We start from the raw sequence: 24,184 nt of genomic DNA, 5'->3' as shown, positions 1-24,184 counted from the left end.
TAAATATGAGCGTGAACAATTCGCGTGCGACTTCATCACGCTCTTTACCGTCTTCGAGGGGTTGCTTCTGGTAACTTATGCACGTGTATAATTACCGAGGAATGAAATCTCAATCAAAAGCACGAATTGTGTTGAAATGAGTTGATTTACGTTTCTCGATGTCCTAACGGTAATTTAACTGACGGAATATGTCTTAAAAGGACGCAACTATGCAAAAAACATCGCGTTTACAATCAGTTCACAGCGCGACCGTGAGACACACCCACCCTATGTCGTTTGGTGTCCCACTCAACATTTTTCGTCACTAGACCCCTATTAGGTGATAAAATGTCATCACTGACAATTTGCCGATTATCTCCGAATTAATCGCGAACGGCACACAATTGAAGAGTCCCTCAAAAAGAGAAACAAAAGCCTTATTGTCTTTTAAAAAATCAACCATAACTGAAAAACTGAAATTGATAACTAAACACAATTTTGGGTTTTTATCTTCATCACATATAAGATAATCTAAATTTCCATCGGCTTGCTTGTTTTCACCAGGATAGCATTCTTTGTTTTGAAAATAGAAGAGTTTGAATTTTAGAATTTTGCGCAGTGCGTGACAGAAGGATTGCTGCTCTAAACATGTCACGCACATGAAAACATCGATTCACCTCGTGTTTTTTTTAGGTCTGATCAGCTAACATGTAATAGAAGCGTTAATGTCAATGTGTGAAAGTTCAGCAGAGAGAAGAAAGGCTTTGAAATAGCCAAGGTAAACTCCAGATTTTTTTTGCTGGTTTCCGGCCGCCATGTTGGTGCCCATCAGACGGGGCACCAACATGGCGTCCCATACTAAACTCTGTAATTTTCCGTGGTACATTTTCTCAAATAACTCGATTAGGAGATATCGCACAGCTCTGTGGCTTTCACACGTCGTTTTTGTATGACTCTTCTACAACATATCAATTTCTTGACTTTATCTATTTAATGGTTGAGGATTTTAGTTTTTCACTTGCGTGACGATATGTGAGGTGAAAACCACCTATAGGCAAAGTCTGATACGCATTGTAAATGTGACCTCTTATTCTGTTTGTGTTAACGACCATGTTTTTGATGCCACATAGGGCATTTCAACTGGGTTTGGATTAATAACGTGCGTGATAGTTCTAACAGTTTGGTTTTAACAACAGAGTTGATGACGAAATTCGCTCAACCCCTTACACACTTACTACACTCAACCCCCTAGTGTCACACACTTAGTACAAAAGAAGGAAACGAAATAAAACTTATATTTTTTATGTTAACCTAGCTACCGAGTTGAAATTACAAAAAAGAAGAAAAGGACGTAACATGTTGAGTGTAGGTTCAAAACTAAATACTTCTAAACTGATGTAATCTTGTAAATGGTTTGAGACAAGGAGTCATGTCATAAGTACGTAAATTATGATCATCCGGGTGAGTGTAGTCCTGAGAAGGACTGTTTGTGGTGACTTTGACTGACGTTTCGACAACCTGAGCGGAAGTCATCTTCAGAGTCAAGTGAATTGTGGAACGTCAGTAGGTGGTATATACGTCTCTGGTTGTTAACCTGATTGGTCAGCGAAGTCCAGATGTTATTGGTCGTTTGTCAGTAAGCCGTGATGTTATTGGCTATGAAGATTGTAAAAAGTGATTGGTGCGTTTCGATCCGTCTTTTGTTAGTCAAAAAGTCCGTGGGTCTATTGTTAGTAAAATGTCTATTGTTTGTTTGTTTGTTTCGTTGTTGTTGTCAATAAGTCGTTTGTATGGTGCAGGTAGTTGTAGGCAACGGTTGAGTGGCGTTTGTTCTAAGTTAGTAAACCAGCTTTCCAGAGTGAGTCGTTGATAGTAATTTGTACAGTAGGTAATGCATTTGGCAGAGTCCCAGTCGATTCTGTGGTTCGTTTGTAAATGGTGCTCAGCAATGTGATTGTTGATATCACCATTTCTAGTTGCTCGTTTGTGTTCAGTCAGTCGTACGTTTAAATTTCTGCCGGTCTCACCAATATAAGTGGCCTGGCAGTCGCAGCATTTGATCTTGTAAACTGCTCCCTGTCTGCGGTTAGGTTCGTCTTTGTTCTTTACTTTCGTCAGTAGTTGTCGTAAAGTGGTTATAGGTTTGTGAGCTACACGGATATTGTAGGGTTGTAGAATCCGTGCGAAAGTCTCAGAAGTGCCCCTTACGTAAGGTATAGTTACAGTAGTTACGGGAGTCGCGTCGTTGTTTGTGAAGTTAGGTTCAGTGTTCTTGTAAGTGTTACGTCTAACAAAGTCCTTGTTGAAGTTGTTCTTGTTGAAAACGTTGTCTAAGTAGTTGTTTTCGTCTGCGAGTCTGTCAGGTGAGTCACAAACCAGTTGTGCTCGCCTTGTTAAGGTCTGTATAGTCGTTGCTTTGTGAGAAGTAGGGTTGTAGGATGACTGGTCCAGTAGTCTGTCAGTATGTGTTGGTTTCCTGTAAACCGTAGTACTTAGTTTGTTGTCGTTGTTGTTACGGGTAACTAAGCAGTCTAGAAAAGGTATTTTACCATTTTCTTCGATCTCCTTAGTAAATTGTATGTCAGCGTTCTGTCTGTTAAGGTGTTCGTGAAAATCGTCGATTTCGTCTTTGTGTACTGCTGTAAAGGTGTCGTCTACCTACCGTAACCAGAGCGGTAGTGTCCGTTTGTAGGTTGCTAGGCCTTGTTCCTCGATGTTCTGCATGACAATTTCTGCTACAACAACAGAAACTGGTGAGCCCATAGCTGTTCCGTGTAACTGTTTGTAGTGCTTTCCGTTGTACTGAAAGTACGTGGACGTTAAGCAGAGGTTCAGTAAGTCCATTAAGTCATCTGTAGGCAGTGGTAGTTTTGTCGTGGAGTTCTCCATGGCGGTAGCAGTACAGTCTAGAGCCAGTTGAAGTGGATACTGGTGAACAGTGATTTCACATCAAAAGACACAAGGCCATTCAGATCGTCAAAGCCACCTGTAGACGATTGATCCGAGCGCGGATTAACGACTGTCACAGAAGACTGAACTTCTACAACAACAAATTACAACAACGACTTGACAAACTTAAACAACTCATACCGACAAACTTACTTAACACTGTACTGGCTATTGCCGACAAACGAGCTGACAAAACCGAAGAACAACACCGCAACCAAAGTCAACAGAAACTTACACGACTACAACGTACTAAAGACAAAAAACGACACAAGACAGACGACAACTGGGTCAGGAATATTTCTTCCCGTCCTTTAGACAAGACTGAAACCCAGGTACTCTCCTACGGACTGAAACACTCAGTGACGCCTAAACACATACCGACTGAGACTATTGTATCTAGTGTTGAGGCGGTTCTGTCTCGTCAGAGAGAACTATCAGAATCAGCCAAGGATAACATCAGAAGTAGAATTGCTTCTACTATACAATCATCCTCCCTAACTGACAGTAACTTGACTAAAGACGAACGACAAGCACTGAAACGACTGAAAACTGACGAAAACATCGTCATACTCCCCGCTGACAAAGGACGAGTGACTGTTGTTATGGACAAGACAGACTACTACGACAAAATGGACACTCTAGTTAACGACAAACAGACATACGAATAACTGAAACGAGACCCGACGCCATCACTTCAACGTAAACTCAACAGTAAACTACTTGACCTTAAGAAAACTGACGTTATTGACATACAACGTTACAACAGACTGAGGTGCCGCGTACCACATCACGTAAACTCTACGGACTACCAAAACTACACAAACCTAACATACCCATGCGACCCATAGTCTCGTTCTGTGGGTCCCCGACTTACGAACTATCCAAATACTTGACTACTATACTGAAACCGTTGACAAACGAATACCGACACAAACTGCAGTCTACCGAGACCTTTATTGACGCCATCAAGACGGTACAAATACCTGACGACTACAAACTTGTGTCTTTTGATGTGAAATCACTGTTCACCAGTATTCCACTTCAACTGGCTCTAGGCTGTACTGCTTACCGCCTTCGAGAACTCCACGACAAAACTACCACTGCCTACAGATGACTTAATGGACTTACTGAACCTCTGCTTAACGTCCACGTACTTTCAGTACAACGGAAAGCACTACAAACAGTTACACGGAACAGCTATGGGCTCACCAGTTTCTGTTGTTGTAGCAGAAATTGTCATGCAGAACATCGAGGAACAAGGCCTAGCAACCTACAAACGGACACTACCGCTCTGGTTACGGTAGGTAGACGACACCTTTACAGCAGTACACAAAGACGAAATCGACGATTTTCACGAACACCTTAACAGACAGAACGCTGACATACAATTTACTAAGGAGATCGAAGAAAATGGTAAAATACCTTTTCTAGACTGCTTAGTTACCCGTAACAACAACGACAACAAACTAAGTACTACGGTTTACAGGAAACCAACACATACTGACAGACTACTGGACCAGTCATCCTACAACCCTACTTCTCACAAAGCAACGACTATACAGACCCTGACAAGGCGAGCACAACTGGTTTTTGACTCACCTGACAGACTCGCAGACGAAAACAACTACTTAGACAACGTTTTCAACAAGAACAACTACAACAAGGACTTTGTTAGACGTAACACTTACAAGAACACTGAACCTAACTTCACAAACAACGACGCGACTCCCGTAACTACTGTAACTATACCTTACGTAAGGGGCACTTCTGAGACTTTCGCACGGATTCTACAACCCTACAATATCCGTGTAGCTCACAAACCTATAATCACTTTACGACAACTACTGACGAAAGTAAAGGAGAAAGACGAACCTAACCGCAGACAGGGAGCAGTTTACAAGATCAAATGCTGCGACTGCCAGGCCACTTATATTGGTGAGACCGGCAGAAATTTAAACGTACGACTGACTGAACACAAACGAGCAACTAGAAATGGTGATATCAACAATCACATTGCTGAGCACCATTTACAAACGAACCACAGAATCGACTGGGACTCTGCCAAGTGCATTACCTACTGTACAAATTACTATCAACGACTCACTCTGGAAAGCTGGTTTACTAACTTAGAACAAACGCCACTCAACCGTTGCCTACAACTACCTGCACCATACAAACGACTTATTGACAACAACAACGAAACAAACAAACAAACAATAGACATTTTACTAACAATAGACCCACGGACTTTTTGACTAACAAAAGACGGATCGAAACGCACCAATCACTTTTTACAATCTTCATAGCCAATAACATCACGGCTTACTGACAAACGACCAATAACATCTGGACTTCGCTGACCAATCAGGTTAACAACCAGAGACGTATATACCACCTACTGACGTTCCACAATTCACTTGACTGTAAAGATGACTTCCGCTCAGGTTGTCGAAACGTCAGTCAAAGTCACCACAAACAGTCCTTCTCAGGACTACACTCACCCGGATGATCATAATTTACGTACTTATGATGTAATCTTGTTCCCCGGACACATTAGTGGCTTTCTAGTATTTCAACGAAAAATTCAAACGCCTTCATTTAAGCTAATTTCGTAAAACTTACGACAGGGATCGTTGTTGCATTGTTTTGACTCCTCAGGTGGTCCCAGTTCACTGCAGTTCTTTCCAAGATGCTCTGGACGGGGATTGGTACATGTCCTTGTTCGTGTCTGTGAACCTCCTCCACAAGTCGTATTGCATTGAGACCAGACGGTCCACTGGGTGTAATTACCATCGATTGCTGAGAAAGTAAAAATGTGTAAGTCTGTATATTGTTATATTTTCCTGGCTACAGTCTGTTTGAAGATGTCGTTTCGTACTTGTGGTGTGAGAAGTCATTATCTTTTTTGTTTTGATAAGCTTGCTTTACACAAACGTATCAATGTTTTATATCTATCTGTTTAGTTGCTTAATATCATGTTTTCCTGGCTACAATATCTTGGTCTGTTTCAAGCTGTCGTTTCGTACTTGCTGTTGGAGCTGCCATTAGTATTTGTTTTGTTATTCTCTTTTATCACATGATTAGCTTGTTTTACACAACCGTATCAACGTTTCATAATTGTGTAACATTTTCTTCGGTTACTTGTTTACTGACTACATTGGGGTAATTATATTTTACGACTAAAAAGGATAAAAACTCACCACAGGCATATGTGTTACATTTTTGAGTCTCGCTAGCTAGCCCCAGGTCACTGCAGTTCTTTCCACCATACTGAGACTCGGTGCAATTCCTTGTTCGTGTTTGAGAACCTCCTCCACAAGTAACATTGCATTCAGACCACTCACTCCATTTGGTGTAATAATCATCGATTGCTGAGAAAATAAGACAAGGCATGGATTAATTAAACCCTTAATACGTTTCAGGCTGCATGAAGCTCTATAATTTCTATTCCTTTTGCAGGTACGAATTTTCTTTAAGTCTATTTTTAAAATTTTTTTAATGAGCCAAGTATTCTTCAGGCTTCTAACTAAGTTAGACCTTTGTCCTTGAACTACTTTAGCACTCACGTAGAAAATTTGTCGAATTAGTCATGTGGAGTTTAAACTTTTTTCATCTTCACGCTGAAGACGCTGTGGTGTAGATGGTATTGCTTGGACAATTTCCCGTTACTCGGGCAGGGACTAAGGATTGCATATTGTGAGCTTTGCTTGAGGAAGCGACAGTCTTTGGCCGTAGAATAAATAAATACCCTGAATGCTTGTTGTCCACTTTTTAAAAATTCTTTTTTTTTATCGTTTGTACAAAAAGGGAGTTACGTTGAACTTATTTGGAGTATTTTTCGATTGACTTCTTGCTTTGCTGCTGTTGGTGACACAGCAGCTAGGCAAAATGTACCATTACCTTGTCCGCATTGCAAGTCAAGTTTCGTTGAATTATCAAGTGCCGTTAAAGTATTTGTTTTCGAACAAGTTGCTGACACGCATGTCTTTAAGAAAACGTACTAGTCACACTTTTGCTAAAACACGTGACTTGGGGTGAAATAAGAATGAAGTTTACATACCAGCGAGCAGACCTAAGTCAGTCATTTATTTAGCAATTGAGCGAGTGAGTCGTTTACGCACCGAGGTCCTTTTCAAAAAACTCACCACAAGTTTATTTACGAGGTGAAAACTTGAATTCAAAATAAAAAAGTAGTAATGTTCATTGCAACGAGCATATCTGCCAAGTTTTAGATTTCATGAAAAAACACAAAAAACAAAAAACATAAACAAACAAACAACAACTGCCAAAAAAATATGGTTGAACAACAATGCCGGAAATCAAACCAACAACAACAGCAGCAGCAGCAGCAGCAGTAGAAGCAGCAAGAATGACTTGCATTCTTACCAGGACGTAAAACTTGATCTTGTATGGCCTGAATTTGTCCCTGAGTCAAAGTTAGGTTGTACACCTGCATCTGGGTTATCCTGCCTTTGAAGTAACTGCCATTAGACTTCCTCGCTCCCATGGTGACGTTGTTCTGAGTACCGAGTTCAAAATCTTTTTCAATGTTTTTCACCCCAACTACGTTTCCATCAACCCACACCTTGGCCTCGCCACTGGAGCGGTTGTAAGATGCGCCAAGAAAGATCCAGCCAGGTATGAGAGATAAGCTCCTTAGCGTGTACGTTGCCGAGTGACCTGGCTTTCTTAAATGGGCAACGAATTTCCCATTGACTATCTTTATCATGACTCGACGGTTTTGACTTGTCCAGTAGGTGACGATAGGTCCGTCTTGGCTATCGTAGTACAACCAGCATAACATCGTCAATGAGTAACGCACATCTAAAGGGAGGTTGGAAAACTTGATGGAGCTATTAAATGTTCCTTTAAACTCATAGGAGCCGTTAGGATTACCGTCAGGACCTGGAGCAAGACTAACCCAACTTGGAATGCCTCGGGCCACTCGATTGTTGACCTCCTCGGTTCCAAACGAGCCATTCAGAGGAAAAAATGCAACTGGATCTGGAACTTTTCAGTAAAAGAATTACTGTAAGTGGCTTAAGAACGATTTTCCAGCTGATGTTAGGCCTAAACAGAACTATTTCAGGGGACAAGGTACTTATCGACAACCTGTGAGAAAGTCATAATCGATGGCAAAAATGTTACACTTTACTAGAAGATAAATTACACTCAGGTTATCGAAATGCCGCAAAACAATAGGTTTAATGAGCAAACACAATCGCTCTGCTCGTGCGTTTTACATTTTGGTACATTTCTTTGCCGTCCTCTGCAAAACAACAACGTGTTATGACCACATTTAAGGTTTTGTGGAGAACGTGAACGCACGACGGTGAATATTTTATTTCCTTTCTTAAGGCTGGTTTCCATATGATCGCAGACGATCGTAGATCGCAGACCGCAGATCGCAAACAATCACAGACGATCGCAAAAAGGTTGTTTCCATATAATCGCAACGATTGCAGAGCCGACCGCAGGCATACGTTTTGGTCAGCAAAAACGTCAAATATACACGCGCGTGTAGGCTGAAAAGCAAACAACATCGCAAACGTGAAAGAGCGGAAATTTTGCTGCAAGCAAATTTACTTCTTCTGTTTGTCATGATTAAGCGAATCGTCGCCAGCTCCAAAACCGTCGAAAAAATCGGTTTTGGATTCGATAACGACCGTATGCAGTTCTAATGTTGGAGAAATTTGGCCTCCGCTTCCTCGCCGGCCGATAAATGAATCTTTTGCCCGATTTTGTCCCAATAGCTAGCCTTTTTGCTCTTGTCGTTAAAATCTTTGCGGCTGCGATAATAAACACATCCATAACGTTGACTGTTCCTACAATAGAACACACGAGTGTTGAATCGTGGGAGAGACCTCAAAATATTATGGGATGCGTTTCGATCGCGGATCGCAAAACTTTGGTTTCCATATGATCGCACAATCGCAATTGATTGCAGATGATCAGATCGCAGACGATCGCAGGAGATAGAACATGGTTCTATCTTCTGCGATTGTCTGCCATCGTGATCGCAGGATCGCGGACTATCGCAGAAGTATGTTTCCATATGATCGCAGACGATCGCGGACCTCATTGCGATCTGCGATCCGCGATCATATGGAAACCAGCCTTTAACTTGAACGCCACTCCTACCAATTTGGTTGCTGGATAGTTCGCCATTTTTGTAAAAGTTGAGCGAGTTGAAATAATCGCGAAGTAGCACATATGAAATAAAGATATCTTTTCGGGTGATGTTTTCGTTGCCGTTGCCGTCGTCGTTGCTTAAGCTCCCTAATGTCATCAACAACGGTCCTTGTCAGAACTACACTCACTTACACAATCATAACTTGCCGGCTTAAGATATTAAGTTTTTGCTCAAACCATTTAAATCGTACATTTTACAATCTCACCAAACACAGTGTTGAGATTGCGAAAGGAAATAGAAAATGTAACTACAGTAGAAGAAGTAAAAATTAGCATTAATTCGCTCCGACGAAGGGATAACGTCCGAAACGTCAGCAATCGAATCTCAGTGCTGTGGCCAAAATACATTATCAACTCTGTTGATAAAACCAAACATTTAGTATCCACTGCTCACCAACGCAGCAACACAGTTTCTTAAGAACCAACCCCCTTATACTTTAATGGTGCACTGGTTTAAGTTTAAATTAGCTAATTCATTCAGATTTCATGCTTACGTTTTTGTGGTTTTGGTATATTAAATTTCGAATGCTGTACGTAGTGTGTGGCCTGATCCCAAGCTACTAAGGCAATGAAGTCTAGTTGTGCAATAAAACCGGAAGTACAGTCGAGTCCACTTAAGTCACCGGAAGTCTGGTCATAAGATGAAACCGGGAGTGTAAACAATACTTTGAGGAGGGTTGGAAAGTTGTCCGATGGCGTCCATCGGATCCATTGGAAACACATCGATTCTGACGGAATCTCCGGAAGTCTAGTGGTGTCATGAGCCAAAACAAGCACACTGCACCTGTAACATAACTCCTTCTTTAAGCCCTAAGCCGAGACGTGAACGCTTTATATGTAATACAACTAGTTCTTAAAATCGGGAGTCGATAGAAGCACGCTACACATGTAACATAACTCGTTCTTTAAGCCCTAAGTCGAGACTAGCACGCTACACATGTGACATCACTTGTTCTTAAAACCTTGAGTCGAAACAAGCACGCTACACATGTAATCAAGAGAAAATACAAGTTTAAATCAGCAGCAAACTAACAGCGATTAAACTTAAGGTTAGGCAATTAATTGTTCTCCTCCGCTGTGAAGCTTCCTACCGCTTGAAAATCCGCGAAAATAGATGGATAAAAATACCAAACGGTGGATCCAAAGAAGGAACTTACGGAGTAACTTCTTTCTCTGAATTTGACCTACTCCTTCCTCCCATCAAAAGGACACTGTTATGCTAGGTTACTATTCGTTGCACGAAAAGGTTGCGAGGTGAAAGCTCTTGGTCGTCACGACTGATTTCAGTTTCTCAGCCAAACAAATATCAATCCGATGCAAGGTTTGGCACAAATAATCTATTGCTGTTTCTCGTAAGAGACACGAAACATAACCTTTAGGAATTTCCTTCCTAGCTGCAGCACTTAATTTCAATGTATTTTTTGTAGAAACAAGTTGGCTTAAAGAGTCGCACTACAAAGAACCTCAAAAAACTCGTTGTTTTTGGAAACAAAACAAAGAAACCAACAAAACGTAGAACTGGCGTGCTCAGCTAATGAGGAGCGAGTATTTTCGCCGCTTAGCCTATCAGGAGTATAAAGTAATCTTTCTCTCCGTGCAAGGAAAATTAAGAAAAAAATGCCCTCCGTTACAACAAATCAGCATTCAGTAATTTTGCCCTCTGTATTACATTGTTGTGGTTATTGTTGATGGGCAGTTTGCTGCACATGCACTAAAAATATACACTTTTTATTGTTGAAAACCGCCCTATGACCTGTCCTTTTCAAATTGTTCATTTCAACATCAGGGACTTCAAGTAATATAGCAAACACAGCAAAACCAGGCACGGATTTCTCTTCAAAAAGCGTGAGTTTGAAAAGTTATTCGATTATTTTTACGGCCTTAGAACTGCAGAGATGTCAGTGTAGTCACCGATTACTCGAGAACTGTCATTTCGGGTCGGATTTCCGGTCTTGGGTGTCGTAAAAAATTCCAGGATGTTTGATCGCCAATAGACAAAATCACTCCGTAAAAGTCGATTTATTGTTTACTTGACAACGCTCTTACAGATTTGTTTCTAATTTCGCCTACAAGTTGTCTAGATTGAGTAGTTTAAATCCCTAAGGTTTCGTCATAAAGTGGCTGAGTAGATTTCGAGATAATCGACAATGTTTAAAATGAGAGGCTATGCGCTACCGTTGCTATGGTAACAGTTGTTGCTTGGTAACTGATGAGAAAATTAACTTTGATCATATGTTGAAATGATGATGTAGTATGAAGGAGAACGAAGTTTATATATTATGCAAGATTGTAATTTCAAAATTTCCATCCTAAGTCTAGAAAAACTGATGCGAGCCTCCTTAAGTCACCGGAATTCTAGTCATAAGACGAACCCGGAAGTGTAAACAATACCTGTGCAAGTGGATGATCCTTCAGTATTAATGCAAGCGGCTCTGGTACCGCAGTTGTGTGTTCCTTCTTCACACTCGTTAATATCTGAAATAGGTTTAATGGGAAATGACTCCGTGATGGAAAGATGTAATGGCCTGAGCATCACCATCAGTTGAGGCCTTCTCCGTTTACACTTGTTTACATTCACAGAAAGTCTTAATATAAGATTACTTGAATTATTGAATCTATCTGCTACCTTTAAACAAATGCAAACATAATAAAGTAAAGCAATAAAAGATTACTGGTTATATAATTACTGGAACATTAAAACAAACAAACAAGCCAATGATCAAAAGAAAACAAGAAAAGGAAAACAATATAACCTTAATTGACATACAAGCTCAGGCATACACATAAAAGAGGGAAATGTCAGTAGAGATTTCTTATCTGCAACGTTTTTTACGGAGACTTCTTATTAGAACTTTCAATTTCAGTAGTTGTTAAGCTCTGTTTGTATGTCTGTTTCACATATTTCATGTGAAAAGGTAAATAATAATAGTAATAATAATAATAATAATAATAATAATAATGATAATAATAATAATAATAATAATAATAATAATAATAATAATAATAATAATAATAATAATATTGGGTTACACAGGCAGTTGTGCGATCCCTTGGTGTTGACACACACTGCGTCCTGGTTGCAATTACGGATGCATCCTCCATATGCACATATAGAAGTTAAAGCCTGAACCAAGAAGCATAGTCCTTAAGTGATTCATGATTCATTCCTAACCTGTACAGTTTTGTCCGTCTCCTGTGAATCCAGCTTTGCACATGCAATTGAATCCTCCTTTGGCGTTGTTACACACGGCATCATTACCGCAGTTGTGTGTTTCTGTCACGCATTCATCTATATCTGAAATAAGGTAAAAAGGATGATAAAAAATGATCGAACAAAATACCTCCAGTACCTGTAGGCCCATCCCCACCGACAGCATCTCCAGTGACAGACAAAAAATATAAAAATATAATGGAGATTTCGTGTGATTGCACTTGCACAAAATGACAATTCGGGTTGGAAGGTATTACCGTAGCTGTACCACTTGAGCGGACAGGGTGAAGAAATGTCAACCCCTATCTACCTGTGCAGTTTTTCCCGTCCCCAGTGTACTCTGGTCTGCATGTGCAATTGTACGATCCGTTGGTGTTGTTACAAACGGCATTTGCACTGCAGTTGTGTTTTTCTTCTTCACACTCGTCGACATCTGAAAAAAAAACAATTTTAAATAAATCTCTGTCCATTTAAAGAGAATTAGAAAAAACGAACAAAAATACTTCACTCATCCGAAGAAACTGGCGTAGGCCTTAAATAAAAAAAGAATTACAGCTGTAAATTGGAACTAAAAAAATCCACAACGTAATATAACAATTTCGATATCTGTCAAAGTGGTGGTTTTGTTTACTGATTGCAGTTGATCAAAGTTCGACCCTAAAATAAAAGACCAGCTGTTTGGAATGAATGATATCAAGGGATTAGCGATTAAATTTTGAATTTAACCAGACGTTTCTTCTGCCATTAAATTTGAAAGAAAACGAAATTGAATGAAGAATGTTTGTCACTCCTCGACTTCATGAACAGAATAATGTTTAGATAGCGCATTGAGAGAATATCAAGCTTATATAATTTTTCTTCTCACTTTCTTATCCTTTTTAGTGTAATATTATGTCCTGGGAATTATTACCATAGTACAGAAGTAAAAAGCGCAAACAAAGAGCATAGTTCTAATGAGAATAACAAACAAATCATAGAATCTTAACCTGTACAGTTTTTTCCGTCTCCTGTGAATCCAGCTTTACACATGCAATTGAATCCTCCTTTGGTGTTGTTACACTCAGTATCATTACTGCAGTTGTGTGTTCCTATCACGCATTCATCTATATCTGAAATGAGGTGAAAAGGATGATAAAAATGATTTAACGAAATACCTCCAGTACCAGTAGGCCCATCCCCACCGACAGCATCTCCAGCGACAGACAAAAAATATAAAAATATAATGGAGATTTCGCGTGATTGCGCTTGCAGAAAATTACAATTCAAGTTTCAAGGTATAAGCTGTTCCACTTGAGCGGGCAGCGTGAAGAAATGTCAACCCCTATCTACCTGTGCAGTTTTTCCCGTCCCCAGTGTACTCTGGTCTGCATGTGCAATTGTACGATCCGTTGGTGTTGTTACAAACGGCATTTGCACTGCAGTTGTGTTTTTCTTCTTCACACTCGTCGACATCTGAAAGAAAATAATTTTAAACAAATCTCTGTACATTTAAAGAGAATTATAAAAAGAGGAACAAAAATACTTCACTCATCCGAAGAAAGTAGCGTAGGCCTTAAATAATGAAAAAATTACAGGTGTAAATTGGAACTAAAAAAATCCACAACGTATTACAACAATTGCGATATCTGTCAAAGTGGTGGTTTGGTTTACTGATTGCAGATGATCAAAGTTCGGCCCTAAAAAGCAAAGACCAGCTGTTTGGAATGAATGATATCCAGGGATAAGCGATTAAAATGTTTAATTTAACCAAACTTTTGTTCCTCTATTAAATTTAAAAGAAAACGAAATTGAATGACGAATGTTTGTCACTCCTCGACTTCATAAACAGAATAGTGTTCAGGTAGCGCATTGAGAGAATATTAAGCTTACATCTTCTTTTTTCTCACTTTCTTATCCTTTTTTAGTATAATATCATGTCCTTGGAATAGCAAACAAAGAACATAGTTCTAATGAGAATTACAAACAAATCATGGAATCTTAACCTGTACTGTTTTGTCCGTCTCGTGTGAATCCAGCTTTGCACGTGCAATTGAATCCTCCTTTGGTGTTGTTACACGCGGTATCATTACTGCAGTCGTGTGTTCCTGTCACGCATTCATCTATATCTGAAATGAGGCAAAATGGATAACGCTTGCTCTCAGATAGTTAAAAAGTGCACTGTCTTGCAAATCATCGAATAGAGATGTTAAAATGGAGAATGCTAGCCAGGCTGTATCAGAGAGTTAGGTCTAGTAACTGGGCAAGTGGGCGAGTCAAAATATTACCGGTAATGCCAAGACCGGTAATATTTGCGTGTTACCAAATGGAAACTGGTTTTGACTTGTACTCCATTTAAGTAATGGCTGTTTTAAACAATAAGAGAAACAAAGCCCGGTCATGTTCACCTGTACAGTTGTATCCGTCGCCAGTATACCCTTGCTTGCACGTGCAGTTAAATGATCCTTGGGTGTTGTTACATAAGCCATACTTGCTACAGTTGTGTGTTCCTGACGCGCACTCGTTAATATCTGTAATAAAGGGGAACAAAAAACGAAGATAAATGAAAACTAATGGAAAAGAAACCTAGTGGACCATCAGTGTGGAAAATGAAATAATTTAAATCTTAATTTTTTTTTATCGCTGTTAGAAATTGCTTTTTGTTAAGATTTATGAGTGTTTTGGTCTTGATTTAGTTAACGTATTTGCCGTAAACATTAACTTTAAAAGCAATAGAAGCAACGAGACTTTCATTTATGAGATCTTCAGGAGTAGCCATCTGCACGACGGAACTGTTTTGCGCGTTTAGCGTATTAGTTTGATTAACGTCAGAAAAGTAAGGAAGCGGTTAGAAAAAAGAATTGAGATAGAAGCTGCTAAACAGGCAATCAAATAATTAAGAATGACAATTTCACTTCCACGCGTGGCAAATTATTTAATATTTGCTAGTATTTCCACAACGAGTCGAGTATGTTGGATTTATAGAAGAAATCAACTGGATGATTGAGAAGATTTGGATTGCACTGTGTAATCATCTCCGCGTATAGTCTTCTACCAGAGTGTCAGAGCGACTAGAACGTTTTTACGAAGACTTTCTCTTAATCAGTCCACATATGAACTTGGACACAAAATTGATCTAGTCATTACTCGTCCTGCATGAAATTACATTATCTGCGGTTAACCGTAACTGATCATTTATCAGTTATCACTACCCTAAGAGCAGCTATACCAGCTTTCACAACGAAAGGAGCACGTTTTAAGGAAAACTAAATAAATAGATATACACCTATTTTTCACCGACCTTGCAGCTACTGAACTGTGCCAAAACACCTTCGGGAGTTGAATGAAATTTTAAATTGTTCCAATAATATCTTGGCTTAGCAACCATTCACAATAAGAAGGAACTTCTCAAAGAAACACTTTTACTATGAGACCACGTGTGCTTTGATATAGTGACGACATTCTGGCAGCAAAATGAATGAGAAGAAAAGCAGTTGTGTGTTTCTTCTCCACACTGGTTAATATCTGAAATAAGTTTAATGGGAAATGACTCCGGGATGTGAAGATATAATGGCCTGAGCATCACCATCAGTTGAGACCTCCGGTGTATACTTGTCGAATCGAATCGAATAAAGCAATAAAAGATTACTGGTTATAACTAACTACTGGAACGTTAAAACAAACAAACAAACAAACAAACAAGCCAAAGAAGACAACAAAAGGAAAACAATATAACCTTAAATGACATACAAGCTCAGGCATACACATAATAGAGGGACATGTCAGTAGCGATTTCTTATCTGCAACGTTTTTACGGAGACTTCTTATTAGAACTTTCAATTTCAGTAGCTGTTAAGCTCTGTTTGTATGTCTGTTTCACATACTTCATGTGAAAAGATAAATAATAATAATAATAATAATAATAATAATAATAATAATAATAATAATAATAATAATAATAATAATAATAATAATGAGGGTCTAATCACAGCTAGAAGGGCAGCTACCTAACGCGTTATGGATTATGGACAGGTCAATTTCACCTGTGCAATTGAAGCCGTCTCCAGTGTACCCTAGGTTACACTTGCAGAAGTACGATCCATTGGTGTTGATACACTCTGCGTCGAGGCTGCAATTATGGATGCATCTTCCATACGCACATTCGTTAACGTCTATAACAAAAATATTGGACACAGATAATGGTTACACAAAAACCTCAAGACAAAAGTGAACAGCCATAATCTTAGCAGCTAGTTCGGATATACCAAATAATTATTCAACACATTGTAACACTGCCAAAATATGGTCATGGTGAACTTAATATACGTTGTCCGATCATAATTATCCTGCGATATACGTAATTTCGTGTAACGGGAAGAAAAATGGTAGAGCACTTTCAAAAAGCAATGACCTCACAAGTACAACTAATTTATTATAATGCTGTTTCATAAAACACAAAGAGGCAACCAATTTTGCTGCCAAGATTTGTAATGGTTAGTGCAAAGACTTTTACTGATCGATACCTTTTTGTTTATGAACTGGCAAATTACAGTTTAGCAAAAAAATTTTTTTGCTAGACTTTTGTATTGTTCCGTATTCTAGCAAAGGCTCGGAAATAACAAACAGTATTTTCTTAGATTGGTTCTCGCAACAATTAAACAGAGTACTTGACTCGTCTTGAAGAGATGAAGAAAAGCATTTGAGAAAACCGAGCTCACAAAGTGCCTCGAGCAATTTTATCTCTCTGGTAGACAAAAAGATAGAAGAAGTAGAAAGCAATAACTCCCAGAAGCCTTAAATCTGGCTGAAAAAAAAAACCGTTTAGTATCATAACAGATCCAGAGTTCTTGAAAGCAACAACGCACAAGATGCGTTTGTCAAAACACCAATGAAAGATAGTGAAATTGCTTGCGCTGTAAACGAACTCTCAAACTGTCCCGATCCACTACACCTAAGAGATAAATAAACTAATCTTTAACTTTAAATGGGCGGGGAACCCTCCTCCTAAGCCTCCTAAGTGCCACCATAATTGGGGAAAAGAAAAACGGCGGATTAAAAGTGTGTGATCTCAAAATCATGGAAAAAGCTCTCAGAATTGCTTGGATGAACACAATTCATGACGACTTACATGCTTCCTGGAAAATAATCCCCAATCACCACATACACAAACACGGAAGCTTATCCTTCCTAACAAAGTGCAATTACGCAACAAACACACTTGATCTAAAAAAATCTTCCCGCATTCTATACAAACATTAACGACTATTGGTGCGAGTTTAAGAAGTCTTCAGGCTACGGTATCACAACACAGCTTAAAATTGAAGTACCATGGAATAACTGTAACATCCTCGTAGATAATAAACTTCTGTTCTACCAAAATTTGTTCGACGCCAGGATTACCAAAATAGGGGATTTACTAAACCAAGAAGGTGTTTTTCTGGATTTCAATGAATTTGGACGAAAATTCCAAATGAATGTACCTTTTACAAAATATTATTGCCTCGTTAATGCAATCCCAAAACATTGGAGAGTAAGACTCACAAACCCTACGCCGACTACCAAACCCAGTGCCACTCCCAACACCCTTACCACCAGTTACTTCTACTCCTGTCTCCTAAAAAGAGTTTTCCATCCTCGTTTTGTTTAACACAAGATTCTTCGCCACGGATTTACAGAAAGTACTATCCAAAAGGTCTATCTCATGTCATTTACAGTCACCAAGGAGGTGAAAATAATGTTTCAATACAAAGTGATTCATATTGTTCTTACAACCCGTACCACACTTTATCGTGATGATTTAATGGAAGATGCTACTTGTAACTTATGTTATCCCACGGAGCAAACTTTGACCCACTTACTGATAAATTGTGTTACCTTAGCCGAGGTTTGCACGTTGTTCCAAAACTTTTGGTACGAAAAAACAAGAGAAATGATAAATATCTGGAAGGCACATACTTTACGGCTGGTTCGACGGGACAAAACATTGGCAGGTACTTAACTATTGCTTATATATTAATTGCAAAATATAGCTTTTTCTGCACAAGCCTCCGTGGAGATGAATTAAATTTTCAAAACTTTCTTCTGCTTATCCAAGGAAAACTTGAAATTCTCAAAGAGATCGCGACTGAAAATAATTGCCTGTCTAGTTACTATCGCAAATGGGCTTGTCTCGTTTAATTATGCACACTTCGATGTTTTGAAAAAAAAAAGATGCTTTAAAATGTAGCCCTTTTGTAATCAAAAAGTATTGTTAGATGTCTAAGCATAGTGTTTTAATTATTTTTGGATGTAACTTGTGATTATTCATAAGCAGTCATAGCGTTAGGCTGTATGTAGTGTAGATATTGTATGTATAGTTAATAAGTATCGTCAACAGTGTAAGTATCGTAATTATTGTAAGTAGTGTAAAACTGAGTTATGTAAGACAAATAAAAATTGTTTACTCAAAAAAATTAATACATTTGCAGTTAACATTAACTTTTAAAGCAATAGAACAACAAGACTGTCAATTATGAGACCTTCAGGAGTAGCAATTTGCCCGACGAAATTTCTTTGCGTCTTTAGCGTGTTGGTTCGATTCACGTCAGAAATATTAAGAAAACGGTTAGAAAAAAGAATTGAGATAGAAGCTGCTTAAAAAGCAATCAAATAGTAAGCAATGACATTTCACTTCCATGCTTGGAAAATTATCCAATATTTGATACTATTTATCACAAGGAAGCTGTTGGATTTGCAGACGAACAATACTAGATGATTGAGCAAATTTGCTCCTTACCCTGTTTGCAGTGTGCAAACATAAATCCAGGCGGACACAAACACCGGTATCCTTTATCTGTGAATCCAGATTGACAGGTACCACCGTTATGGCAAGGGGAACTATCACAAGCACTCTACAAAATAATAAAAATAAAGTATGAATGGGAATATTAACAGAGATGAACAATACTCTTTGCTCGATAAAAAATTGTAATGAGCAAATATTAAGGAGGAGCACTACTTTACGATTAGTATTCGCTTAGGATAAAATTTTCAAAGGCAAAAGGAATAAAATGGGATGAGAAGAGGAAACCGGTTATAACAAGTTTGTTCGGAGAGGACACACCTTGTCAGCCAGGTAATGGAGTTATCAAGGACACCACCTATCTCATGAACATTGCCTACAAAATTTTATTGAGTTGATACATAAATATTCAGCTAGCAATAGTCCGCATTTTAAGATAAACAATAAAAGTGAGGTTTGAATCTCATTGTCACTTTTTTTTTACTGCAGCATAGAGAGGTGACTATGCAATTAAACACCATCACTTGGCGGTGAGAAAGGGGGTGCAGGCAGAGACCACCATCTATTCTGTGGTTCGGTGGGTCCTGGTCGGGTATAGTAGTGTTGACCACTTCCCTAAGACAAACTACGAAAGCCTGGAAAGTAACAAGCGGAAAAAAAAAGAAGGAGAAGAAGAAGAAGAAGAAGAAGAAGAAGAAGAAGAAGAAGAAGAAGAAGAAGAAGAAGAAGAAGAAGAAGAGGAAGAAGAAGAAGAAGAAGAAGAAGAAGAAGAAGAAGAAGAAGAAGAAGAAGAGGAAGAAGAAGAAGAAAAAGAAGAAGCAGAAGAAGAAGAAGAAGAAGAAGAAGAAGAAGAAGAAGAAGAAGAAGAAGAAGAAGAAGAAGAAGAAGAAGAAGAAGAAGAAGAAGAAGAAGAAGAGGAAGAAGAAGAAGAAAAAGAAGAAGCAGAAGAAGAAGAAGAAGAAGAAGAAGAAGAAGAAGAAGAAGAAGAAGAAGAAGAAGAAGAAGAAGAAGAAGAAGAAGAAGAAGAAGGAAGAACCTACATTTGCCCCACGGTATAAGTAGCCATCTGTGTGTACAAACTCCTTGTCATGTCCTACATGAGTAGCGTTGTTCAAGTCACATCTGTATGTTCCCTTGGCATTTGCTGTATAGTTAAAATTAATACTGACGCAGTTGGGTTCATGGTAACAACGCAGTTCACAAGCATTCATATCTCGGACTCTGACAGTGGTTATGTTGTGATTCTCCAGACGCTTGTTAGCAAAGAAGTAAAACGAAGGGAAGGCCAGTTCACGACATTCACCTGAAAGATTCCAATTAAATTGAAACTGATGAGACAAAAAGTGAAAAGTGTGATTTCTTTTGGAAGTATCTAGATGAAAAAAAAAAGGTTTTCCTCACAGTGGTTGGACGTTTTCAAAAAGCCTACGTGTTGAATTACTTGTCCAGTCAAACCAAACGAGACATGCGTTATAAAACTACAGCTTAAATAGGCAATTGTTGGAATGTCATGCCTTGTTTGACAGGATTCTTTCACGTTTCTCTTAAGGTGTCGGGATAAGTATACCTACCTTACCGGAAATTATATCCCAACTTAAGCAGCCACAAAGAAAAAAAAATTAAAACAAAACAAAACAAAACAAAAAAATTACAAAATCCAATCCCAAATGACCCTGGTTGGATTCTTTAGATGAGATTGGTTTTCCGATAATGCTAGCCTGCCTTATTTTGCACTTTAAAACAACACATGCCTCTGTTAACATGTGTAAACCAAAGGAGACTAGTTCTCCAGTGTTAATTTGGTATGGCATTTTGGCAAAAAAAAAAAAAAAACAAAAAACGTCAGCTTTTTTCAATCTAAATCCCATCGATCTAAGATGATTAAGTCCCTCCGAAAAAGATATTTCACTGAAACAAACCGTTGTGTGCCCCTGTTGTTATGTAAACTAACGTTACTATTTCTGCCAAAAATATCGCAACGGTGTTTGACAATCGTGTTTGCAGCTTTACTGTAAGCATAGATGACATTGGTAGTTTGGGTTGCTGGATAAAATTTTGGCGAGAAAATGTTTCTTTAATTTCTTGAAATTTGTATCTTTGTGGGTGTACAGTTATCATTAAAATCTGGATAAGTGGAAAATGCAATTCCATAGATGACTGGCTTAGCAGCTGTGGGATAACAGGAATTATAATATAACCGAAAAAATAGCCGTCATTAAATCGCCTTCGTCAACATTTCTTGGCTGCTCTATTGTGCACGTAACAATTATTTTATTCGCGTTTGTTGGATATAGAGTGATTATAACAATTTCGTCGGGCATTGCGGCCTTTTTTTTTGCGGTCTAAAAAGGAGAATTAAGCGGCTAAAATTTAATTTAGCCCTCTTCTCTAAACCAATCAGAAAGAAGAAAATAACATAGCCGTTTTCTTGCTTGTTTGACTGGAAGCGCGGTCATCTGCAAAGAAAAAGTTTTGAGCTACAAAATCGATGGAAAACATAACGAAGAAGCAAATTCTCAGGCGTCTTTGCTAGATGTAGAGAACTTATAGAAACTCGTGGGGGATGATGGAAATAGTGCCTGTAGCTCCATTGTAGACGGAGAGGTGAATGTAAATTTGCCTTCGTCAAGCGAAACCCGCTCATTTTAACAAGTTGCGCAATTAATTTTAAAACTTTTAATTTACTTTTTCTTCCTTGTTTACGAAATGATGTAATTTTAATTTTGAAAAATTAGAAGCAAAGATTCTTTTGGCAGATTTAGTGATGTTCAGCCAAAGTCTTAAGTTTATGTGACAATAAGAGCTTTGATTTGGACAATAAAATAAACGCCGACGCTACACCGGCAGCGTTCCAGATATCGCTTATTGTATTGTCTTTCATTCCTTTCCTGAATGCCCTCTCAAATTATCATAGAACTCATTCTAAAATAAGCCTGATTTGGGTCAAAAACATAATTATGCCCGCGAACATTTACTCTATTGTTTTATTATGTGATTATAAATAACTCGCGCTACGTGCGTGATAACCTCATTAATTGCGGCATGGCCGGGGTTAAATATCAAGCCTCTACATCCGACAAACTAGAATATGGTGAACATTTTTTTAACATAACAAATGGCGACAAGAATGGTGCGACAGAATTTAAAACATACGAAAAAAAAAAAAAAACTGAGTGGTAGTTAAACGATGTTTTCTACTCTGCAATTCCGCTATTTTAGTTTGCTTTTATAAATAAAGGTTCAAAGCGAAACCGGCCTGAGCGGAAAGAACTAAGGAATATGAGGTCATGTTTTCCATTTTTTATACCTTTTAAGGTAAAAAAGTGAGTTGGATTAGTCAGGAAGTTTGAAGTATTTGCGTGTTTGGAGTGCAAAGCAATAAGAACCTAACAAAAATGTTTTTTTTTTCCTTGAAATCCAGCTGCAATGGATAGCAAACTGTCAAAAGTCCTCCGTACTCAATTTAGATTTTCACCAAGCTTGTTTATTAATTGAAGTCTGTATCGTGAGGAAAACAGAAATTACGTCAGTAGTTTTAAAGCATGCCAGGTTCGTTTTTACAATAGTGTCAGCTTAGAAATTAGGTTTTGGTGATGAAAAGGAGCAAGGAAACAAATTATTGGTAGTATTGGCAAAATACTGGTAATATTGGTAAAACGTAGTCACGGAAAGTTCATTGTCAGGAAGACGACCAGATAAGCAATAACCTGTCGTGGCGTTTTCTTTCCACATGTCAACAGAACTCCTCAATATTTTGGAAAATATTTTCAACCTGTTCGTATTTGAGCGAAATTTAGGTTAACAGCAGGAATTTGACAACTTAACATTTCTTACAATCCCGATAAAGGTATTTAAAATAAGGATGCACTATCGGCGATACTGGCGTCACTTCAATAAGCTTTTTCCTTCCTTCCGAAATTTAGGTTAACCGCAGGAATTTGGCAACTTGACATTTCTAACAACCACAATGAAGGTATTTTAAGATAGTATGAACTATCACTATAATTTGTTTTTCCCTTTTCAAGCATGCATTCGTGATGAAAAAATAAATCCATCTGGTAGAATATTACGTGAGTTTTATAACAGCTAATAACTTCAACAACCAGTCTGGTAAAAGGTGAAGCTGAAATAGATAACAAACCTTTTCTGCTAACTCAGATTTAAAATTATGACATAAAAACTTGCTATACAGTTCTGAATAATTACGAATTTGAACATAATATTGGATAAAAATCGAGTATATTTTGGGAACTCCTAAACTGAAATATTTTGCGACGCTTTACTTTACAAAGGAAAAAATTAAGGAATGACTTTTGAAGCGTGATTTATTTCAAACCATGAAGGCTCTGCTATATGACAAAAATTTGGCGGTTTCTTCCCTCAAATACGCAATTGGTGCCAATTTTATCAATGCGTGAGATATTTCAGAAAAAAAGGCAGAAGCTCAAAAAAAAAAAAAAAGACACAACTGCCAAACGATTTAGGAAAATGAAACTTACCATCCAAGCAGGCGGAAACAACTCTCAATGATAAGACCGCTAGAAAAACGTAAAGCTGGGGCTTGGAATCCATGATTTTCTTTTGTTTCTATCGAAGCTGCACCGACAACTCGTCGGGTACAAATGTTGATTTTTAAAAGGAGAGCGCAAACAGATAGCTTGTCGATAGCAACTTATTGTTCTCAGCACCAGTAGAGTTTTAGCGTAGGTTTATTTGAACATCGCACCTGTCATTTTAAGCCAATGAAAATGCGATCAGTTTGCATCCAGACAGTTCCCTCGTCAGTTGAAAACAGGAACTTGTCATTAGCTAACTTAACGAAGCTATTTAAAGATGTTTGTTTGGATTTTAGAAGGAAGACAACTGTGTCATTTTTCGATTTTTTTTTTTTTGGCAAAAAAAAGTTAAGAGAAAATGAAGAAATGTAAGAAAGGGAAGGAAAAACGGAAAGACACTCTTCTTCATTACTATTTGAAACACTGTATTCAAGTCATCATTTTATGGCTATAATTGTTAATTAAGGTTGTTGATTAATTAAAGGCTGCAATTTGAAAACAACCATGGCGAATTTTGTAATTTTAAAGCACGCTCGTTCG

General features: G+C 38.3%; 2 protein-coding genes across 2 annotated transcripts in view; both read right to left on the bottom strand.

The window, feature by feature from the left end:
* The window catches only part of LOC146454971 (uncharacterized), a 394,059-nt gene extending 370,288 nt beyond the window's left edge, over nucleotides 1–23,771 (bottom strand). The window contains exons 1-10 of the mRNA XM_085094848.1: nucleotides 23,588–23,771; nucleotides 20,129–20,391; nucleotides 19,083–19,197; nucleotides 16,351–16,479; nucleotides 14,716–14,838; nucleotides 14,314–14,436; nucleotides 13,661–13,783; nucleotides 13,318–13,440; nucleotides 12,642–12,764; nucleotides 12,293–12,415 (exon numbers count right to left, since the gene is read on the bottom strand). Of these exons, the coding sequence (XP_084950974.1) occupies nucleotides 12,293–12,415; nucleotides 12,642–12,764; nucleotides 13,318–13,440; nucleotides 13,661–13,783; nucleotides 14,314–14,436; nucleotides 14,716–14,838; nucleotides 16,351–16,479; nucleotides 19,083–19,197; nucleotides 20,129–20,391; nucleotides 23,588–23,660 (1,318 nt within the window). The 5' untranslated portion in view covers nucleotides 23,661–23,771. The remainder of the gene's footprint in view (nucleotides 1–12,292; nucleotides 12,416–12,641; nucleotides 12,765–13,317; nucleotides 13,441–13,660; nucleotides 13,784–14,313; nucleotides 14,437–14,715; nucleotides 14,839–16,350; nucleotides 16,480–19,082; nucleotides 19,198–20,128; nucleotides 20,392–23,587) is intronic.
* LOC146454972 (uncharacterized) lies at nucleotides 1,410–3,894 on the bottom strand. Its single transcript, XM_085094888.1, has 3 exons — nucleotides 3,874–3,894; nucleotides 3,087–3,167; nucleotides 1,410–2,637 (listed from the first exon to the last, which is right to left on the bottom strand). The coding sequence occupies exons 1-3, from the start codon at nucleotides 3,892–3,894 to the stop codon at nucleotides 1,687–1,689; spliced, it is 1,053 nt and encodes a 350-aa protein (XP_084951014.1). The 3' UTR covers nucleotides 1,410–1,686.
* Nucleotides 23,772–24,184: the final 413 nt, after the last annotated feature.

This window comes from Pavona decussata, unplaced genomic scaffold (genome assembly GCF_977016875.1).
Source record: "Pavona decussata unplaced genomic scaffold, jaPavDecu1.1 SCAFFOLD_291, whole genome shotgun sequence".
NCBI classification, from domain to species: domain Eukaryota; kingdom Metazoa; phylum Cnidaria; class Anthozoa; order Scleractinia; family Agariciidae; genus Pavona; species Pavona decussata.
The sequence above is the reverse complement of the archived record's forward strand: the minus strand, read 5'-3'. Positions and strand labels throughout refer to the sequence as shown.

Excerpts from the sequence above, each read along its gene's own strand:
- LOC146454972 (XM_085094888.1), bottom strand. The coding sequence starts at position 3,894 with ATGGCGTCAATAAAGGTCTCG. Across the intron at positions 3,168-3,873 it reads TGGCGTCAATAAAGGTCTCG|TCGTGTAAGTTTCTGTTGAC; the intron begins GTAGACTGCAGT and ends AGTACGTTGTAG. Across the intron at positions 2,638-3,086 it reads TCGGCAATAGCCAGTACAGT|GTAGACGACACCTTTACAGC; the intron begins GTTAAGTAAGTT and ends TGGTTACGGTAG.